The 18,070-nt window shown below is 54.5% G+C and overlaps 1 protein-coding gene across 4 annotated transcripts in view; it reads right to left on the reverse strand.

Moving 5' to 3' along the window:
• Positions 1-7,334: 7,334 nt before the first annotated feature.
• The window catches only part of SEMA6C (semaphorin 6C), a 12,790-nt gene continuing 2,054 nt past the window's right edge, over positions 7,335-18,070 (reverse strand). Inside the window, exons 2-19 of one of the 4 annotated variants that reach the window (XM_021688027.1) lie at positions 17,844-17,893; positions 15,996-16,164; positions 14,395-14,509; positions 14,033-14,096; positions 13,821-13,877; positions 13,383-13,484; positions 13,062-13,152; positions 12,758-12,877; positions 12,500-12,588; positions 11,930-12,147; positions 11,524-11,655; positions 11,085-11,237; positions 10,658-10,831; positions 10,225-10,371; positions 9,874-9,951; positions 9,686-9,741; positions 9,471-9,515; positions 7,335-8,608 (exon numbers count right to left, since the gene is read on the reverse strand). In XM_021688027.1, the coding sequence (XP_021543702.1) occupies positions 7,569-8,608; positions 9,471-9,515; positions 9,686-9,741; positions 9,874-9,951; positions 10,225-10,371; positions 10,658-10,831; positions 11,085-11,237; positions 11,524-11,655; positions 11,930-12,147; positions 12,500-12,588; positions 12,758-12,877; positions 13,062-13,152; positions 13,383-13,484; positions 13,821-13,877; positions 14,033-14,096; positions 14,395-14,509; positions 15,996-16,110 (2,796 nt within the window). In that variant the 5' untranslated portion in view covers positions 16,111-16,164; positions 17,844-17,893 and the 3' untranslated portion in view covers positions 7,335-7,568. Of the gene's footprint in view, positions 8,609-9,004; positions 9,101-9,470; positions 9,516-9,685; positions 9,742-9,873; positions 9,952-10,224; positions 10,372-10,657; positions 10,832-11,084; positions 11,238-11,523; positions 11,656-11,929; positions 12,148-12,499; positions 12,589-12,757; positions 12,878-13,061; positions 13,153-13,382; positions 13,485-13,820; positions 13,878-14,032; positions 14,097-14,394; positions 14,510-15,995; positions 16,223-17,843; positions 17,894-18,070 lie in introns of those variants that run through there. The other 3 variants (XM_021688025.1, XM_021688028.1, XM_021688026.1) reach the window with 3 other exon arrangements.

The raw sequence follows: 18,070 nt of genomic DNA on the forward strand, positions 1-18,070 counted from the left end.
CCCCCCCCCCCCCCCCCCCCCCCCCCCGCCCTTTCCCCTCTAAACTACTTCTGCTTCTGTGACCCCATTGTTTTTATCTCATTGAGTCTTTCCCAGGCACTAGAACTTAATTAGTTGGTCATTTCTAATCTATGGGCCTTGTCTTTCCTCTTTCCACTCCCCTCCTTCCCTATTACATGCATTTTCTGTTTATTCTGAAGTGGTTTGTTTCTGAGAATTAATCTAGGTCATACCCTATATCCTGTGCTTCCTAGCTGGTTTCAGGCATCTTGCTTGACCAACAATAATGACTGCATCTCCCTTCTCTGGCTTTGTCCTGTGGCCTGTCCTCCTGACAAGGCCATTTATGTTGGAGGAGGAGAGAAAGAGGGTGGGTGGGGTCCCTAAAATGTCCTCAGTTTTTCAGGTTTTCTGACAGCTTTATGTACAGTGTGTTTTAGAAAAACTTAAATATACTTCTTTTTTTTTATTTAGGATTTTAATAGGATTTGATTTTGATGAGGAAGGGTGTGTGTATGTGTGTGTGGGTGATCATTTGTGTGTATATACACTTATACAGATCTATATTATATATATAATTTTTGTACTATCATTTAAAATAAAGATGTTTCTTAATAAAATGTCAAAGTCTTACCATTTCAGAGTGTCATTGAAAGTTTTTTCCAATCTCCTGGGCAAAAATTGTACCTAGTCCCTGATCACAGATAAATCTCAATAGGAAGTTTTCTCTGTCTAGCTGAGCTAATGAGGATGGAGCAGGGGGAGGGTGTGTTTGTGTGTGAGGGGTCTTCCTTCCCCTGTTGTGGTCTCTTCTAACCTATTCACACCCTCTGCATTTTCCTTACCCTAGCTCCTACTGGTTATTTGAAATAGGCAGAGCAAGTGGAGGTAAGGACTGAAGTGAGAATGGAGAGAGCTTTAGACTGGTTTGTTAGATTTACATATTCCTCCCTTCTGTCATCCCCCACTCCCTTCCCAAAAGCAAGCAAACAACCAGGAGAGGAGCCCAGTAGCTGAAGGAAATGACTCTGTGCCTTGTGTGGGAGTAAAATCAATGCTAAGAAAGGTTTGGCAGGGCAAGGATGGGCCATCAGGTTCAGGGAGGCTTGGAAATAGATTTGCTCTGCTGGCTCCTCAGCTGTTCTTAGTTAATAAGGTGCTTGTTGCTATCTCAGTCCAGTTCAGCATACATTTACTAAGTAAATATGAGTAGCAGTGTGGTTGTAGCACAAACCCCACTGATATCCAGGGCTGAAGAGACTCATCTGGCTGACTAGATGGGGTCCTCATCCTCATCCAGGGTATAGTGTTCTCAAAAGCTGCTCCATTGGCAATAAGGATGCCTTTCTTCAATAAAGGAGGGGAATACCAAAGTCAAAGACATGTAAGCATCTGTGTTCAACAACTAGAATCTCCAAGTCAGTATTTAGGAAATTGAACATTTACCATGTACTAGGCTACATATAGATAATTGCTTTTTGGTAAATACATATAGTCAAAAAATCTGGTACACACATTAATTAATAAGGTACAACTGGCAGAGTACCTCATAAATGCGTGTGCAGTCTTTGTTCTGTTGAGAGGAAAAGAGCAGGCAAAGAAAACAGAACAAGAGCAGGGACTTGAGGCTTGAGAAACAAAGAACTAAAAGTCTTATTGAATTAAAATCCTAGTGAGAGAAATCATCAGGAATGTGGGAAAGTTGGAAGGGAATTGGGGAGATAGGAACCTAGAGTTCTCTGAAGGGTAATATTCTTTTTTTTTTTTTTTTTAATGTTTTATTTATTTATTCATGAGAGTCAGAGAGAGAGGCAGAGGCAGAGGAAGAAGCATACTCCCCCCTGAGCAGGGAGCCCGATGCGGGACTCGATCCCAGGACCCTGGGATCATGACCTGAGCCGAAGGCAGACGCTTAACCATCTGAGCCACGCGGGCGCCCGAAGGGTAATATTCTTAAAGGATGGGAAAGAAACATGAATGAAGGCAACTTTCCCAAGATTTCCTCTGTGAAAATGAGCGCTTTACTCCAAGATAAGTAGGTAGAAAATACAAGAGAAGGGTGAAGTGGGAGCAACTTCATGATAACCACACACCTGCGTAGGGTTTGTGCAAGATATCTGATAGGTAATAGAGTAAGTTTGTTAAGACTATAGGGGATACCTTAAAAAAAAAATGGAACTGGGTAACTGGGAAATTAATAGTAATGCCCAGTAGACAATTTAAGTATACGTGTTATAAAAATGTTTTTGGGGGGCACCTGGGTGGCTCATTCGGTTAAGTGTCTGCCTTCGAATCAGGTCATGATCCCAGGGTCCTGGGATTGAGCCCCATGTTGGGCTCTCTGCTCAGCAGTGAGTCTGCTTCTCCATCTCCCTCTGTGATCTCGCTCACTTTCGCTCTCTCTCAAATAAATAGTTTTTTAAAAAAATGTTTTCTTAAGAAAAAGACTGTAGGGGTGCCTGGGTGGCTCAGTCGTTAGGCATCTGCCTTTGGCTTGGGTCATGATCCCAGGGTCCTGGGATCAAGCCCTGCATTGGGCTCCCTGCTCAGCGGGAAGCCTGCTTCTCCCTCTCCCACTCCCCCTGCTTGTGTTCCCTCTCTTGCTGTGTCTTTCTCTGTCAAATAAATAAATAAAATCTTTTAAAAAGAGAAAAGAAAAGAAAAAGACTGTAAAGGACCCCTGAGCAAGGTGTGGGGCTGCACTCTGCTTCCATAACCAGTCCTAAAGTTTAAGGAAGTTCTTACTGTAAAGGAAAGTGATATTTGAGGAGCCAATATTATAAATAATAACAGTAGTTTCTATGCCTAAAGAGTTTTTTTTTTTTAAAGATTTTATTTATTTATTTGACAGAGACACAGTGAGAGAGGGAACACAAGCAGGGGGAGTGGGAGAGGGAGAAGCAGGCTTCCCACTGAGCAGGGAGCCCGATGCGGGGCTCGATCCCAGGACTCTGGGATCATGACCTGAGCCGAAGGCAGACGCTTAACGACTGAGCCACCCAGGCGCCCCAAGAATTTTTTTTTTAAATACTTTATTTATTTATTTGAGAGAAATATCATGAGCAGGGGGGAGGGGTAGAGGGAGAAGCAGACTCCCCACCGAGCGGAGAGATCGAGCCAATGCGGGGCTCGATCCCAGGACCCTGAGATCATGACCTGAGCCGAAGGCAGACGTTCAACCAACTGAGCCACCCAGGCGTCCCTTGTCGTTTTTTTTTTAAGTAAGCTCTTCACCTAATGTGGGATTTGAACTCATGACCCAAGATCAAGAGTCACATGCTCTACTGACTGAGCCAGCCAGGTGCCCCTCTATGCATTAAAGTTTTGTTATATGTCTGGCATTGAGCTCATCATTTTGCATACACACAAACATACCTATCTTACAAGGTATGTATTATCTTCAGACTATAGATTAAACACACGCACGCACACACACACACACACACACACACACACAACAGTTTGTGACTGCCCAGAGTCCCTCAGCTTAAAAAAAAAAAAAAATTGTTCTTTCTAAAACTACAATTTCTACACAGTTTTTGGTGTTCTTTCTGCTGTAGTTTGTCTTTTAATCAGAATATGATCTTACTTGACTTTGGGCAGGTAGTTAAGAAACTGGGGTGACATAACTTCAAGCAGCTTTTTTGCAAACTCCTCAAAGTCAGTTTTGCTCCAAAACTAATTCAGGAGGCATCTCCACAAAGTTGCTGGCCAGCAATACTTGAGGAAGGAGAGTCAAAGATAACCTCTCGCAGAGAATGGATGCAGTCTTCAGCTCTAGGTATTCTGGATAGCTTCTGTCTTCCCTTCCAGATTATTCTCCTCCCTCTAAATCTTTTTCTCTATCCTGGGAGCTAACCTGCATGAATTTCATCAATGGGCTCCCTGCACTTTGGGCTTCCACTTTGATTCAGCCAATAGGGGGCTCTGGCAGGAGACTGGAGGGAGATCTGAAAAAACTGAAATCAGTATATGGATTTCCCAGGTTCCATTCCTTGGAGTCTCCAGGGCCTAGCTGTATCCTTTGATTAAAGGTCACTGCTCCTCTTAATGCAGCCTCTCCTTCCAATATAACCCATTATCTCCCTTTGTCTTTTCAGGCCTAAGGCTCTTACTCGCCTCCAGTTACTGACCTATCCTTTGCCCACACTTTTTAAAATCAGCCCTTCATTATTTTGAGCATGTTGTCTATTTCCTATTGGGACCCTAATACATGTGTGGTAAAGGTAGGCAATCTTTTGGATTCATAGGCTTCATATTTTATCCATGTACTTCAACCTTACTCTCATATATGTAACCTTAAATTCTTATAAGTCAACATATCTGAAGGTCAACTGCTGGATTAAGTAGCAGAAAGTGACTCATACCTGTATGGTTCCCAAGTGTGGGGTGGTGGCATCAAGGAGACAGAAATCTGAGAGACAGTAATAGCTCAGGCTCCTATGACTTAGCTCCTAAAGAACCCAAGGCGCTGAACAGCTTTTCAAGCTTTGTGACTGTGGAACCTTCTGTGTTTCAGATCCCCAAAGTCTTACACAAGCTGATGGACTCTGCCTACTGGGGCCATGGTTTCTCCATAACCTCCCAGGATGCCTCTGAGAAATCAGCTTAGAAATCCCTCAGGGTGAGGACTTTATCCTCTTGTTGGCACATGCTGGTGTTTCTAAAGACAAAGTTTGAACTAATAATTTAAAAAAAGTATCAACAGTATCCTTAAGTATTTAAGTATCCTTAAATTAAGGGGTCATGTTTATCCCTCTGTTGTCAGGGACAGTAATTTCTTTGAATTCATTCCCTTAGTTTATTATTCACTACTCTCTACCAGGATAAAGTATTTCATGAGTATTATTGAATTGCATACTTCATAGTAGTCTACTTTATTTGGGGCAAATAACCTTTTCCCACAAAGCACTTAATTTAAACCTATATATTTATATGCTGCTTTATAACCTCCTATTGGCATATATCCTTTACATGCTTTACAAAAGAAATTGAGGCACAGAGAGGTTAGTCACGCACAAAACTATTAAGTGGCAGAGTCCAAGGACTGTTGCTATCACTGCAACACAACTGCTTTCACTAGACCTGAGAAGGTTCTGAGAGTCCAGCTTAGGCTCTCTTGGCTAGAGAAGTCGCCATACTTTGTAAATGAACACCCTTCTTGATTAAAATGAAACCAGGACTTTAACCTGTAAATTGCTGTTGTCTGCACAGAGTCACAAGATTAACTTCTTCTGAGTCTGTATTTAAACCTAAAGATCATTTACCCCTTTGTCGTGACCACCTTCAGGGCAAGAACGAAAGTATTTGTGAGACTTGTCCTTCAGAAGGCTGAGAAACGCTGCAGCCCTAATATTTTTCTTTTTTTGTTTTGTTTTGTTTTAAAGATTTTATCCATTTATTTGACAGAGAGAGACACAGCGAGAGAGGGAACACAAGCAGGGGGAGTGGGAGAGGGAGAAGCAGGCTTCCCGCCGAGCAGGGAGCCCGATGTGGGGCTCGATCCCAGGACCCTGGGATCACGACCTGAGCCAAAGGCAGACGCTTAACAACTGAGCCACCCAGGCGCTCCCCTAACATTTTTCTTTGTCCTGGCTTTAACACCTTGGTTTGAAGAGGATAGTGAAGTCAGGTGATTAGAAAGTTGCTCTATTCCTTCCTTGCTCTTCTTCACTATCTAGAAAACTAGCAATGGTTTTAAAGCATCTTGGTTTAAGTAAGACATCTGAAGAGGGGAAAACTAAGACCTAAAGGATCTCTCCAACCTGGGGAAACAAGCTCCAAGCAGAGGGTAGCCTGGGGAACAAATTTGGCAGAACAAGGTGTGAGGAAAGTTCGGAGAGCGACTTTAAAAAAAACCTTGAGGGTAAAATCTATAAATGAAGATTGTAAGGATACAAAAGGAAACAGATTGCTTGGTAGATCGCGAAGTTAGGACACCTAAGCATGGGTTTGGAGGAATCGACATCTCACAAGGTACCATGCTTTCTCCTTTCAAAGCATTTTTACATATAATTACTTGAGCCTCTCAAACAACCCCATTTTTCAGATGAGGAAATTGAGACTTAGGGCAAAGTTCTGACTTGTCAGGATTACAGGTAATAAGGGCGGAGCTAGACACAATCACGGTTCTTCACCAAATTGTTCTCAGCGGTTTCCCGCTCAAGGCAGTCCGGTGGCGAACCGGGAAAGGGACTGCCAAGGCTTCCTTAGCTGCAGGGCTTGGGCCGGCCTCCAGGCGGCACCAGTGGAACGGCGGCCTAGGGCTCCCAACTGAGCGGATACTCCGGCCACGCGCCGGTGAAGACCCGGACTTGTAAATCCCAAAAGCACCCACCGCCCGCGCGAGGCTTTAAGCGTCCTTAAACTCGAGGTAGTGGGCGGGGCAGAAGGTCCTGTCCGCCCCTCCCATTGGTCCCCGGGATAACAGACAGGTATCTTCAGCCAGCTCCGGCCGGAGGAAAGACGGCACAGGCACCCGCTAGCTGATCCTCGGAGCGCGGGGCTGGAGCGCGGCCCGAGACTCCGAGACAAGAGGTTACGCATGCGTGCGAGGAAACACGCGCTCCTACACCCCCCTCCCGCTCTGAGAAAGGGAATTAACTGTACCTTAGGGAACTGGCAAGGGTAGCCCCTACCACCAATAGGGCTGAATCCTTTGCTGTTCTTTGCAGCCTACCCATCGTGCGACCCACACTCTCCAAATTCTTTAGGACAAGATTTCCTGTTGTGAAACTTAAATCACTTGCGCTGCAGCTTCATTTTATTTCTCAAAAAATACCCTCCCCCCACCCCCACGGAACAGGCTATGAAAACATCCTCGATCCAGAAACGAGCTCCGGTGCCCTCCCCACCCCACCTAAGTTCTGCCGTGGGTCTCCTGGGCCCTGGTTCATCTCCAAACACCCATTTCTTCGCTTGCCTCCTTCAGGAAACCTTTCCTGATTAACCCCGGTGGGACCGCAGCCATCCCAATTACTCGGGAGAGAGTGCAAGGCCAAGACGAAGGCAGAGAGATTCGGGGGCAGAGGCACCTAGCGAGCGGACCGGTTCCCGCCCCGCCCCCTCCGCTAGGAAAGTCAGGCACGGCTCGGGGACACAGCTGTATTGGGAAGCGGAGGCTCCTACACAGTAGGAGGAGGCACGTCCCGGGAGGCCCGAGGACTCTGTACACAACGCGCGCGCGGCCCCAGCCCCGTCGGTCTGTCCGTCCGCCCTGCGGCCCGCCCGCGGCCCAGTCTATGGAGGAAGCCCGGAGGGGCGAGTTAAGGCAGCTTGGCTGAGGGAGGGGGGAGTGGGAGTGCGCCAGTTCCCCCCCCCGAAAAGCTGGCTCACTGAGGGGGCGAGCTTCTCACCTCCCACTCCTCTCTCGAGGACAGGGGGAAAAGACAGTCAATAAATAAACCCGAGGCGGGCTGGGACCCCGGGAGACTCTCAGAGTCCAGGAAGGCTGGAGGTGTGGAACACGGAGAGAGGGAGGGGATCTGTCCTTGGAGATGCGTCTATGCTCTTGGCCTTTGAGGGCACGGGCCTCAAGGGCGCCATTGGAGGACGTGGCGCAGCTCCCTTTAAAAGTTAAAATGGCTGCCGTTGGGGAGAGCCGGCTGGGAGGAGGGTGAGACGAGAGGTTTCGGGGGCGGCTGGGGCTTCTCGACGTCCACCCTCTTCAGAGCGCGGCCCCGATACCCCTCCGGCCGGCCCAGGTACAGGAGATGTCTCCCGGGACCCCCGCAGTACCTGGAAGGGCCCCCTGAGGGGACCCGAGTGAGCAGGGCGGGGGGTGCACGGTGCGTGGGGAAGGGCATCCTCCGGCTGCTCCCGACCCCTAGCCGGGGAGCCGGGTCGGAGAGCGCGGGCCGGATGGAGGGCGCCGCGCACTTCCCCTCGGGGGGCACGTCCAGCCTCAGCGGCGGACCACACTCCCGGGGGAGGAGGCTGGAGCCCGCAAAGAGGGTGGGGGTGGGGATCGGCTCCGGCGGGAGCGCCCGCGAGGTAAAGGCCGCCACGGCCGGGGGCTCGGCCCCCTTCCTGGGCGGCTGCGGGCCGTGCAGGTAGCGCAGCAGTTCCTCCAAGGTGGTGACTTCCACGGCCTGCCCGGGACAGCCCGGCGGTGGCGGCCTCACCAGCACGCGCGGCGCGGGGCCGCCCGCTGCGTTTCCGCCCCGCGCGCGGCCGGGGCCCTCCTTGGCGTTGTTCCGGTTCTCGTTCCACTCCCAGGGGCCCCCAGCGTGGCGTAGGTGCTTGACCGGCAGCTCCGGCGTGGACTCCGGCGTGGGCAGGCAGGCCAGCTCCGGCGGGGCTACGGCCTCGGGGGGAGGCAGGAAGGTGGTGTAGAGCTGGGGCGGCTGCGCCCCGTCTCCATCCTTGCACGGCGGCAGCTCTGGGCCCGCACCGTGCAGCCGGGCCAAGCTGCGAAGGGAGAGAGGGCGCGGGAGCCCCGGCGTCTCGACGTCCTTGCTCCGACGTCTGTGGGCTCGGCGACAAGCGCAGGAGACCAGGAGGCCGGAGACTGAGGCGCCCAGGGCGAAGGCTGCAGCAGCACAGGCCAGGAGGAGTGTGATGGGGACGGAGAGGGAGGCTGAGGCTGGGGGGAGGTCCCGGCGCACGCCTGCTGACCGAGAGGGAGGAGGGAGGCTCAGCCAGGGTAGGTGGGCATGGGAGGGCAAGTTCGAGTTTCTCCTCTCTGCTGCTCAGCTTCACCCCAGCACAGGCTGGCCGTCCTCAGAATGGTCTCCCCTGCCCTCAACACACACAGTCAGCCCAGCACAGCACACTAGACCTCACACACAGTCCCCAGCCCAGCTCTGGCCCCTGTAGCCATGCCAAGAGCGAGTGCCAAACTCTGCCAGTGCAGAAGGCCGTGGGTCCGAGATGCCCAGCTCTGGGGAGGGGAGGCTCCAAACAGGCATTAGTGAGCACCAAACACGTCAGGGAGGGGCTTAGAATTCTTCCAGACTCAGCAGCCCCACACTTCACTCCTATCCCTCCCAGCCAGCCCCCTTACCCTGAGTGTGAGCTCCAAGAGTGGAAGACTGGGGCCGGGGGTGGGCATCACTGGGGGGGCTGGGGGTCTCAGGGGAAGGGCCAGGACCCAGAAGCACTGGTGACAGAGACCAGGTCAGAGCCAGTGAGGCTCGTGTCTTCCACCGCTGACACCTGTTCGGTAGGTCCTCCCCACCCCGCCCCCACTTTGGAACCCAAAGGTCCAGAACTCCAGCCTCTACCTTCCTCTGGAGGGTGGGGGAAGGCTCACCATGCTGGACATTCTTTCATGTTTTGTTTTGTTTTTTCAAAAACTATTTATTAAGCACCCTACTGTGTGCCAAGCACTGGCTATATGCGGGGTATCTGGAGGATGCTAACCCTCTTCTGAGACTGAGCGTGTGCAGTGTCTGCTGCTGCCGTGGGGCACAGACTTGGGTGAGCGTGGGCCGAGCAAGGGAAGATGGCGTTGGGATAGGCAGACTCACCATAAGCAGAATCGCCTGTGCCAGACTGACTCCCAGTAGCTCCATCTATGAAGAAGGGGGACAGAGGGTGACGATGGAGGCAGGGGGAGCTTCAGGAAGAGCCGAAGGGGGCAACTGTGCCACAGAAGTATGGACAGCCACACCTGGGATGGTAGCTGCTGGCCGTCAGAGGTGCGTGCAGCTGCGGCCACGGCTGCCCCTTCCCCTCCGTTTACCTTGGCAGTCGCTGTGCTCCATGGATTCCTGGTTCCCAGCTGGATCCACATCAGTCCTAGGACAGGGGTGGAGGTGGCTTAGTGCAGTCATACATCTTGCCCCCAGCCCCCACCCCGGCCCTCAGCTTCCTCTGCTAGCGGTGCGGACCGAGCTTTCTCCTCAGGAGATCTGGGGGCCCCTCACTTACCCACCAGGTCCCCTGATATCCACACAGCCTCTGGAGCTATGCCATCCACAGTATGGGTCCTGAGAAGCCAGACAGCTCCTGCGGAAAACGGAGTCATGTGAGGCTCTCCACTCTAATCACATCCCGTGGCCCTGCCCTTCCAGCTCTCACCCTGGCCTGCAGGAGGCCCCTAGCCCCATAGTGCCATCCTGTGCTATCCCAATTCCTATTCTAGGCCCTGGTCACTGCCCACCTGCAGAGTGCTTGGGGCAGCCCTCCCTCCCGCCAGCCCCTGCATTTCCCAGCCGCCCCCCACGCCTGTGTTCTTGTGCTCCTGCTGGCCCAGGCAGGTCTGCCCTCGGCCCGTCTCACCTCCGACAGGCCCCGTGCCGGGCACACCGGCTGAGAGGGAGGTAGATGATGCAGCCAGAAAAAGCCACAAAGAGCCTGTGACCTTCAGTGTCCAGCTCCAGCCCTATGACCCGCCGTGCTGTCTGGGCGGCCCGCTTCCCACGGCACCTAGGGTGAGGCCAGAAGGACTCAGGGATGGGGCAGGGGAGGCTTCTTTCTCCCTGGGTCAGTTAAAAAACAGAAGGTGGGGAGGCACCCGAGCACTGACTACAGCTCATAGGGCTGCCCTAGCACACTAGTCTAGCTTCTTGCCAAACCCCTCTACCCTACAGCTTCAGCCATCAGAAGCCAGTGGAGTTCCCACCCCATCCTCACATCCCCACCTACCACCTCACTTCCCATTCCTGCTCTGCAGGTGGTTGGGGGGGCGGTGACTGCCAGACCAAGGCCTCACCTGGAGGGGCTGTAGGCATTGATTTCTTCCAACAGGATGGGCTCACGTCTGCCAGATGGCCCCCCTGGGGGCAGCACCTTCAGCACGGTCCCATCGTTGGAGCCCAGGAACAGGACTGTGGTGTTACTGTAGGGACCAGCCCTACCATCCACAGCTAACTGGGTCAGTAGCGCCCTGGAGGAATAGGCCTCAGTCAGGGCCACCTGAGTGGTGGAAGCTGGAGTGTCTCAAGGACAGCCGATGTATCCTGGCTCCCACTCCTGGGTCCTTCCCCCAGCCCAGAGTTTCCTTCTTACCTCTCTCCCTCCACGTTCATAGGTCCTTCCTCCCAATATGACTTACCTTGTGAGGTCAGAGAAGGAGAGTGGCTGGGGCGTGGGGCGTGGGGCATGGGGCTTGGGCAGTAGTTGTCTTTTTAGTAGCATACCTGCTGGTGAGGGTGAGCAGAGGTTGATGGGTGGCAGGTGGCACAGCGGGGTCCAGCAGTGGGTGAGCCTTGATGAAGGTCAGGACGTCATCGGGGAGGTCTCGAGAAGAGGGGAACAAGGCAGCCACACCTACTCCTGCACAGGATCCTGGCCTGGTAGGTGCATGGGAAGGGACAGTGTTAGGACAGGGAGCCAGGGCTTAGTTAGGCTCCGTGCCCCCCCCACTAACTGCTCTCAAACACGATTGGTAACCCTTGCCCTCCCCCTTCACACAGACGTTCACACTACCGCTTGCCCCTTCTCTACAGCTCACCAGTCCCACGCCAACCCACTGAGCCCCCTCCCCATAATCCCATAGACCCTCTCTTCATAATCCCATGTGGGAACACACCGCTTGCTTCTGTCCCCCCGCCCAAAACCCACTCCCATCCTGGGTACCTGGGGGATGGAACCCTGTCCTCAGACACAGGTGTCCAGGCCCCATCCAGACTCCTCTGCTCCTTGAACTTGCCCTCAAACCCACGCTCGATATCATCCACGTAGAAGGCACAGACCGCAGAGCCAGGGATGCTGAAGGAGCCAGAGAAAGATGTGGGCTAGGTGTTGGAAGGGATAGCACAGCTCCTCCCAGGTGAGACATGGCAGCTACCCTTAAGTACCATATTAGGGGGTGGAGCCTGAGAGGGCGAGGCAGCCCCTGGGGGCCATGCTGGGAGAAGAAAGAGCAGAACAGCAAACTGGCTTTGAAGGGAGTTTCCCCTCACTATAGGGGCTTTGAGAGGGGAGCTTGGATGCTGGTGGGATAAGGGACAGATTGGAGCACACTGGTTAGTCTAGTACTAACCTATTGGTCTGGGTGGTGAAGACCCCAAAGAGAGCAGAGCGGCCATAGAAGTCCACAGGCCCAGTTAAGGCCTGTAAGACGTCAAAATAGAAGGTAGAGTCCCCAGGGACAGAGCAGTTGAGCCTCAGCTTCAGGAAGGATGTCCAGTGGCGGTCCAAGGCCCGAGGCGAGCCACCCATGTCACGCTTACACACACGGGCCACTCGGGAGAACTGTACCTGGGGGAGGAGAGGAGGGTGCGGGGGGGGGGGGGGTGTGGAGAACAGTGAGGCCCTCGGGGCAAGGGGAGCATGGGGGGGGGAGGTGGGAGGGAGGACTCCGGAGTGCTGGAGCACCAAGGGACAAACGCCAGGGCCACAACAAAGGAAGGGTATAGTGTGGTAGATCGGACTGGGTCAAGGATGAGGGACGCAGCAGGATGGATGTGGGGGCAGAGGGTTGGGGGCTACTCCCAAGTTGGGGCTCAGAGTCCAGGGGATTGCGTGGTGGACATTAGGGCCACAAGCTCTCCCCTGACTCTGACTGGTTCCTCAGGATCAGGCAGAACCCTCTAGCTGCCCACCTCCTTACCCTTCCCAGCCGGGCATCCTCCACAGAGACCTCTCGGAAGAAGAAGTAGACATGGTCTCCATGCTCCAAGGCGTGGACAAAGTGTGGCTCTGAAAGGGGAGAGACAGGAAATGGTACGCTCAGAAACTCCCGGCCCCACCCAGCCTCTTGCCTTTGCATACATGCACAGTACCACTGCCATCTGCCTGCTCCCTGCTACCGTCCTCCCCCTGCACCTCCTCCCCAAGAGCAGCCTCCCTCCCCCAGGCCCACCCTGACCTCTGAGCCACTTGGAGTCGTACTTGGCGGAGCGGAGTGGGGGCTGAGGCCCAAGGCTCCTGTAGACCACAGCATCACTGGCCTGGAAATCCGCGGCTGTGGCTGAGTAAAGGCTGCCCTCTGGAGTGGTGGGTAGGGTGGGGTCAGGGGAGGGCCCAAGGATCTGGCTCTTCTCGGGCCTCCTAGCCCCTGCCTCCCTCAGCCTGGCCCCGCCCCCTACCTCAACCCTCCACTCAGAAGCGTGGGCAAAGACCAAAGGCTAAGGTGCGAGCCCCCTTCCGCCACAGGCCTGCTCCTCACACACCTGCAAAGACAGCCACGTTGGACTGAGCGGCATCAAAGGGGCATCGGGCCTGCCCACTCAGCTCTTCACCCTCCTGCTGCAGCGACGTTACCTGGAGGCAGAGGGAGCAGGGTCTTGGAGTCCTTGGAGTCTTGGAGCCTGGCTCCATAGCCCACTCCCTCACGTCCCCTTGCCTCTTTCCCCCACCCCTTCTGGACCCTTGCACTCGGCACTCCCGTTCCTCCACCCCGGCTGGCCCGTCCCCACCAAACTGGTTGCCCATCTTGGGTTCTCTTCCCACTCCCATCCTGACCCTGCTGCCACCCGCCTCTGCCTTCGTACCCCGTAGCTGCGGCACACAGGGCTGAATGAGTTTGTTCCACAGGCAAGGAGTGTCTGGGAGTCCCAGGGAACGAGAACACGAATGTAGTTGTGGCACTCGTCCTAGAGAATCCAAAATTCTAGGTCAGCGACAGGAGTCCCTACGAGTGGGACAGGGGGCACGGGGAGTAAGGCTCCCTCCTTGGAGCCAGTCAGAGCAATGTGGGGTGAAGTCCCAAGTAAGCTATTCACTGCCCTGCAACCTCGGGCAAATTCTTTGGCCTGTTGGGAGTCTCCCTTTTCCGTGAAGGCAAGTGAAAATTATTCATCCCCTTCCCTGCACATTGCTCCTGTGGTCTGAGATGGAAGTGGGTGGGAAAGTGGGCACAGTGGAGGACCGCTTGGACAGAACCTGGAGGCGGGAAATTGTCCCCTCGAAATTCTCATCCCACTCCTCACCGTCAGCTTCCCCCGCACAGCACAGTTCTCCATGTCTTGACTCCGCCATGTTAGATACTGAAGGGAGAAGTAGAGGAGGGAACATCATGGGCAACCTGGATGCCCCCTCACTTTATGGCTCCTTTTGGATTCCTCTTCCCACCCACTTGACCCCCACCAGACCTTTCCCAGCCTCATCTCCATGCCTGCACCTCCTCCCACACGCCCCTCACCTTGTTGGGCACCAGCCCCTCCCCTTCTTCCTGGGCTTGAAGATCGAAGGAGAAAACGTGATCCCTGAAGGGACAGGTAAGGAGGGATCAGAGCCAAGCAAGCCAAGGCACCCCACCTGAGCTCCTTAGCGCCCACCCTGCTCAGGTTCAGCAGCTCAGAGACAAACAGTGCAGACCTCCTGCCCTCTATCATCCCCCTTACTCCATGCCTTGGCATTTGTGCTCTGGGTCCAAGCATGTCCATGTCCCATGGCTTATACACCTGCATGTGTCCCCTGCAAGATGCTGCAGTGGCCATGTAGGTCCCATGTCTGCCCAGGAGCATGCATGTCGGCCCCACAACTGTGCCACGGTCAGTTTACCGGGCAGCCACTAGCAAGGTCCGGTTCAAGGTCAGGAATCTCTGAAAGTCCAGCCCAAGTTCTGCAACCACAGCATCATCCTCCAGGCCCCGGAACCAGGATAATGGGGAAGTACCTAGAAGACACAGAGAGGTGGGTGCTGAGGGCCAGCCAAACACCACACACTCCCTCAATACCCTTTCCAACCAGATGAAGCCCCGCAATGGACATCGTGGATGAGCGAGATGAGTTGTGAGGTATTAGCAAAGCTGTTGATACAACTACGAATAAAATAACGTCTGAGCACTTAACTTCTGCCAACCACTGTGTTCGCACTTGAGAAGCACCGCCGCGTTTGATACAGCCCTATGAGGGAAGTACTACTAGTCGCCCCATTTTACAGATGAGGAGCCTGTGGCTTCAAGCCATTAAAGCATTTGCATAGCTCATTTAGCTTGGAAGTGGCCGGCACCGGGATTCAGATCCAGGTCTGTCTGACTGCAGAGCTGAACTCAGTCCCCTTCTCGGAAGCGTGGTGGGGCAAGTGCTCCCCTTTCGTTCCCACATCGTACGCTGTCCTGTCTGGAACACTTTCTCCAATTTCTCCCAGCCCTCGAGGTTCTCCGGAGGCCACCTCAGCCCTCCCCGCTTCCCGCCTCCTCTGACCGACTCCGGCGTCCACTGGCCCGACTGTGGCGGCCACAATCGCCAGCACTCCGAGGGAGCTCAGAGCTCATGACAGGTGTTCCAACGTTCGGACGGGGCTTAGGCCGGCGTTTGGCACGTGTCAGTGTGATTCTTTTTTTTTTTTTTTTTTAAGATTTTATTTATTTGACAGAGAGAAAGACAGCCAGAGAGGGAACACGAGCAGGGGGAGTGGAAGAGGGAGAAGCAGACTTCCTGCTGAGCAGGGATCCCAATGCGGAGCTTGATCCCAGGACCCCGGGACACCGGGACCCCGGGACCATGACCTGAGCCGAAGGCAGACGCTTAACGACTGAGCCACCCAGGCGCCCCAGTAAGTGCAATTCTTACCCCCCAACACTTACTCCCAGTGACCCAAGTGCAGTTCTTTCATCCTTAGAATATTCTAAATCCTACCTTAATAACAGGAACCTGCAAACAGATGAAGTTCTTTTCTTCTCAGAAAAAAAGTGGGTCTATGGTGTCCCTCACAGTGGGACCTCGGCTTAGTTGTGGTGCAAATGGTGGAGAGGGAGGTAAGAGGTGTGGGGCACCACTGAACGGGCCCGAGCCTTCGTGGTGTAACTAATAATAATAGCGAACACACAGAAAACACTGACCGTGGGCCAGACAGTGTTCTCGGCACTTTCCGTGGGTGACCTCACTTAATCCCTACATAACTCTAATGAGGTAGAATGCTCTTTGTTATCCTCATTTTGCAGATGAGGAGACTGAGGCGAAGAAAGGTGAACCGACTCAACCGAGGTCCTCCAGCTCCCGAGCAGCTTGGCCGGGATTCAAGCCGGCTAAGGTGTGGTCTGGCCCCGTCTGCCTCAGAGTGAAGAAAGCGGGCCCAGCAGGGAGGCGCCACCCGCACCTCACCTCCCGTGCCTCCCGAGCTCACACAACGGGGGTGGGGGGGGGGGGGGGACACTCACCTTGCAGGTCAGAGGTCAGCAGAGGGAGGGGGTCCTGGGGAAAGGCAGCCCGTGTGTGGGGGAGTGACAGCAACAGCAGGAGCAGCAAGGGCATGAAGTGGGGGGCACGGGGCATCCTGTGCGGGGCAGCTCAGGCCCCAGGGGGTGCCCCCTCACCCATACGCTGGCCCTGAAAAGAGACAGAGAAAAGTCGGGGACGGGGCCCAATCCTGCACCCTCAGCGCCGGCAGGCTGCTCCCCTGATCTATCCCCAGAAGACCCTGCGGGCTGGGGGAAACAACGCTCTCTCTGGCACTGCCTCGGTGCCCCCAGCTGTCGCCGTCGCTCAGGGCCTTTCCCCCTCCAGCTGGCCCAAACTGGCTGACCCCAGGTAAGGACAGGACACACCCGCTCCCCTGCCAAGCCTTCTCACTCGGCCTCTTCTCTCCTGACTGGGCCTGGGACATTCGGTAGCTGACACCGCCTGGCCCCCTCTTGCTAACCCCTTCTCAGTTATAATTAGACACCGAAGCCTTAAAATTATAAATAGTGACCCCCCTGGCACTGGGAGCAGGAAGAGGGCACCACGTCTGCCTCCCCCTCCCGCACAGACCCCCGCGGCACCCTGGGAGCCGTGCAGGCGCTGTGCCCGGGCAGAGGCAGCTGCGAGGAAGCATCACCCCCTCTAGGGGTGAGGAAGCCCAGAGTGGGGGGAGGAAGCCTAGGGGTCGTTGTCCTGGTCGAAGTTCATGCTTCAAGGGACCTTGCCATTGCTAGGGAGAAGCTGGGTGGGGGGGGGGCGCTGCCTTAGCCAAAAATGAATCTGCATCAAAGCCAGATCAGAGGCTAAATTTAGCTCTGGCTGCAGCTGTCTGCCCGACCACTGTGCCCCCTCCCAGCCTCTCTAGCCCCCTGTTCCCTCCGTGGCTCCGAAGAACCTGTGCATGTACTTGATGAGGAAGAGCAGAACTACCCCTATGAGGAGCCAGGGATGGAACTGGCTATACCGGTGAGGAGAAATGGCTGAACACGTATATCCCTCTTTCCCTTCCTTCCCTCTATGGGCTGCCTCAAAATGGAAATATAAATAATTCAACGACAGGCAGGCAACGGTAGCCCAAAGTCCAGGAAAAGATGGATATGGTGGAAGGGATGTGAGACAGCCTTCCTTCCCACCAATCAGCACCACCACCCACCCCCAGCTGACCCTGGGTGGAACCCCAGTGGGAGGTGGACACCAGCTTCCTGCCCTCCTTCCCCTCAAATTGAGGTGAGGGGCTGAAGAGCTCCCGAAATCAGGGCAGGAAGGGTGAGAATCCTTCCTTTCTGTGAACAGACAGCTATTCTTCACCAATCCTTACATGCTCTTTCCACCACGTCCCCTAAAGAAGTGACCCTGGGCTTCCAGGCCCAGCCCATTCCATCTCCCCAATTCCACTCTTGGAGCCAGGACCCAAGTGTACCCCACCCCCAATCCAGCGTCACTGGTGGGGAGGCTGACGTCAGATGGGGTCCCGAGAGGGCTGGAGGAGGGGAAGGGGTAGGAACACCTAATGATGACCCCCTCCCCAGGGGCAGAGCAGTCAGCTAACTAACGACCCCCTGGTGCTGAAAGGCCAAGCCTCCCTAACACCGCTCCCCCCCCCGGCCCCCCCCCCAGTTTCCGGATGCTGTTGCTCCCAAGGGAAGAGAAAGGGACACAGCCGGTCTCCTATCCTCCCCCTCCAAGTTGCCCTGGGCAACTGGTATCTTCACCCAGGAAACAACTTTGGTCTCTGGCAAGTGGGGAGAACAGCCAGACCCTCTTCCTGCTCCCAGTCCATGCCAGCTTCCATCTCCTGCCCTCAGGAGCTGCTGCCCTTTCCTTACCTGGGGTGGTGACTCCTGTGGGGGTTTGAGGGGGGTAGGAGACCTCGGACCTGATGGAAGAAGGGACAGGAGGGAAGAGGCTTCGTTACACCTCCTTACCACATCCCTTAAAAGTAAATGTGAAAATTCAGGAGAAGTCTACTGAGGCTAGGGAAGGGGACATGCTGCCCTGAAAGAGGGTGTGTGTGTGTGTGTGTGTGTGTTTGTGTGGCGGGGGGGGGGGGGGG

This window comes from Neomonachus schauinslandi, chromosome 4, assembly GCF_002201575.2.
Source record: "Neomonachus schauinslandi chromosome 4, ASM220157v2, whole genome shotgun sequence".
Taxonomy (NCBI): domain Eukaryota; kingdom Metazoa; phylum Chordata; class Mammalia; order Carnivora; family Phocidae; genus Neomonachus; species Neomonachus schauinslandi.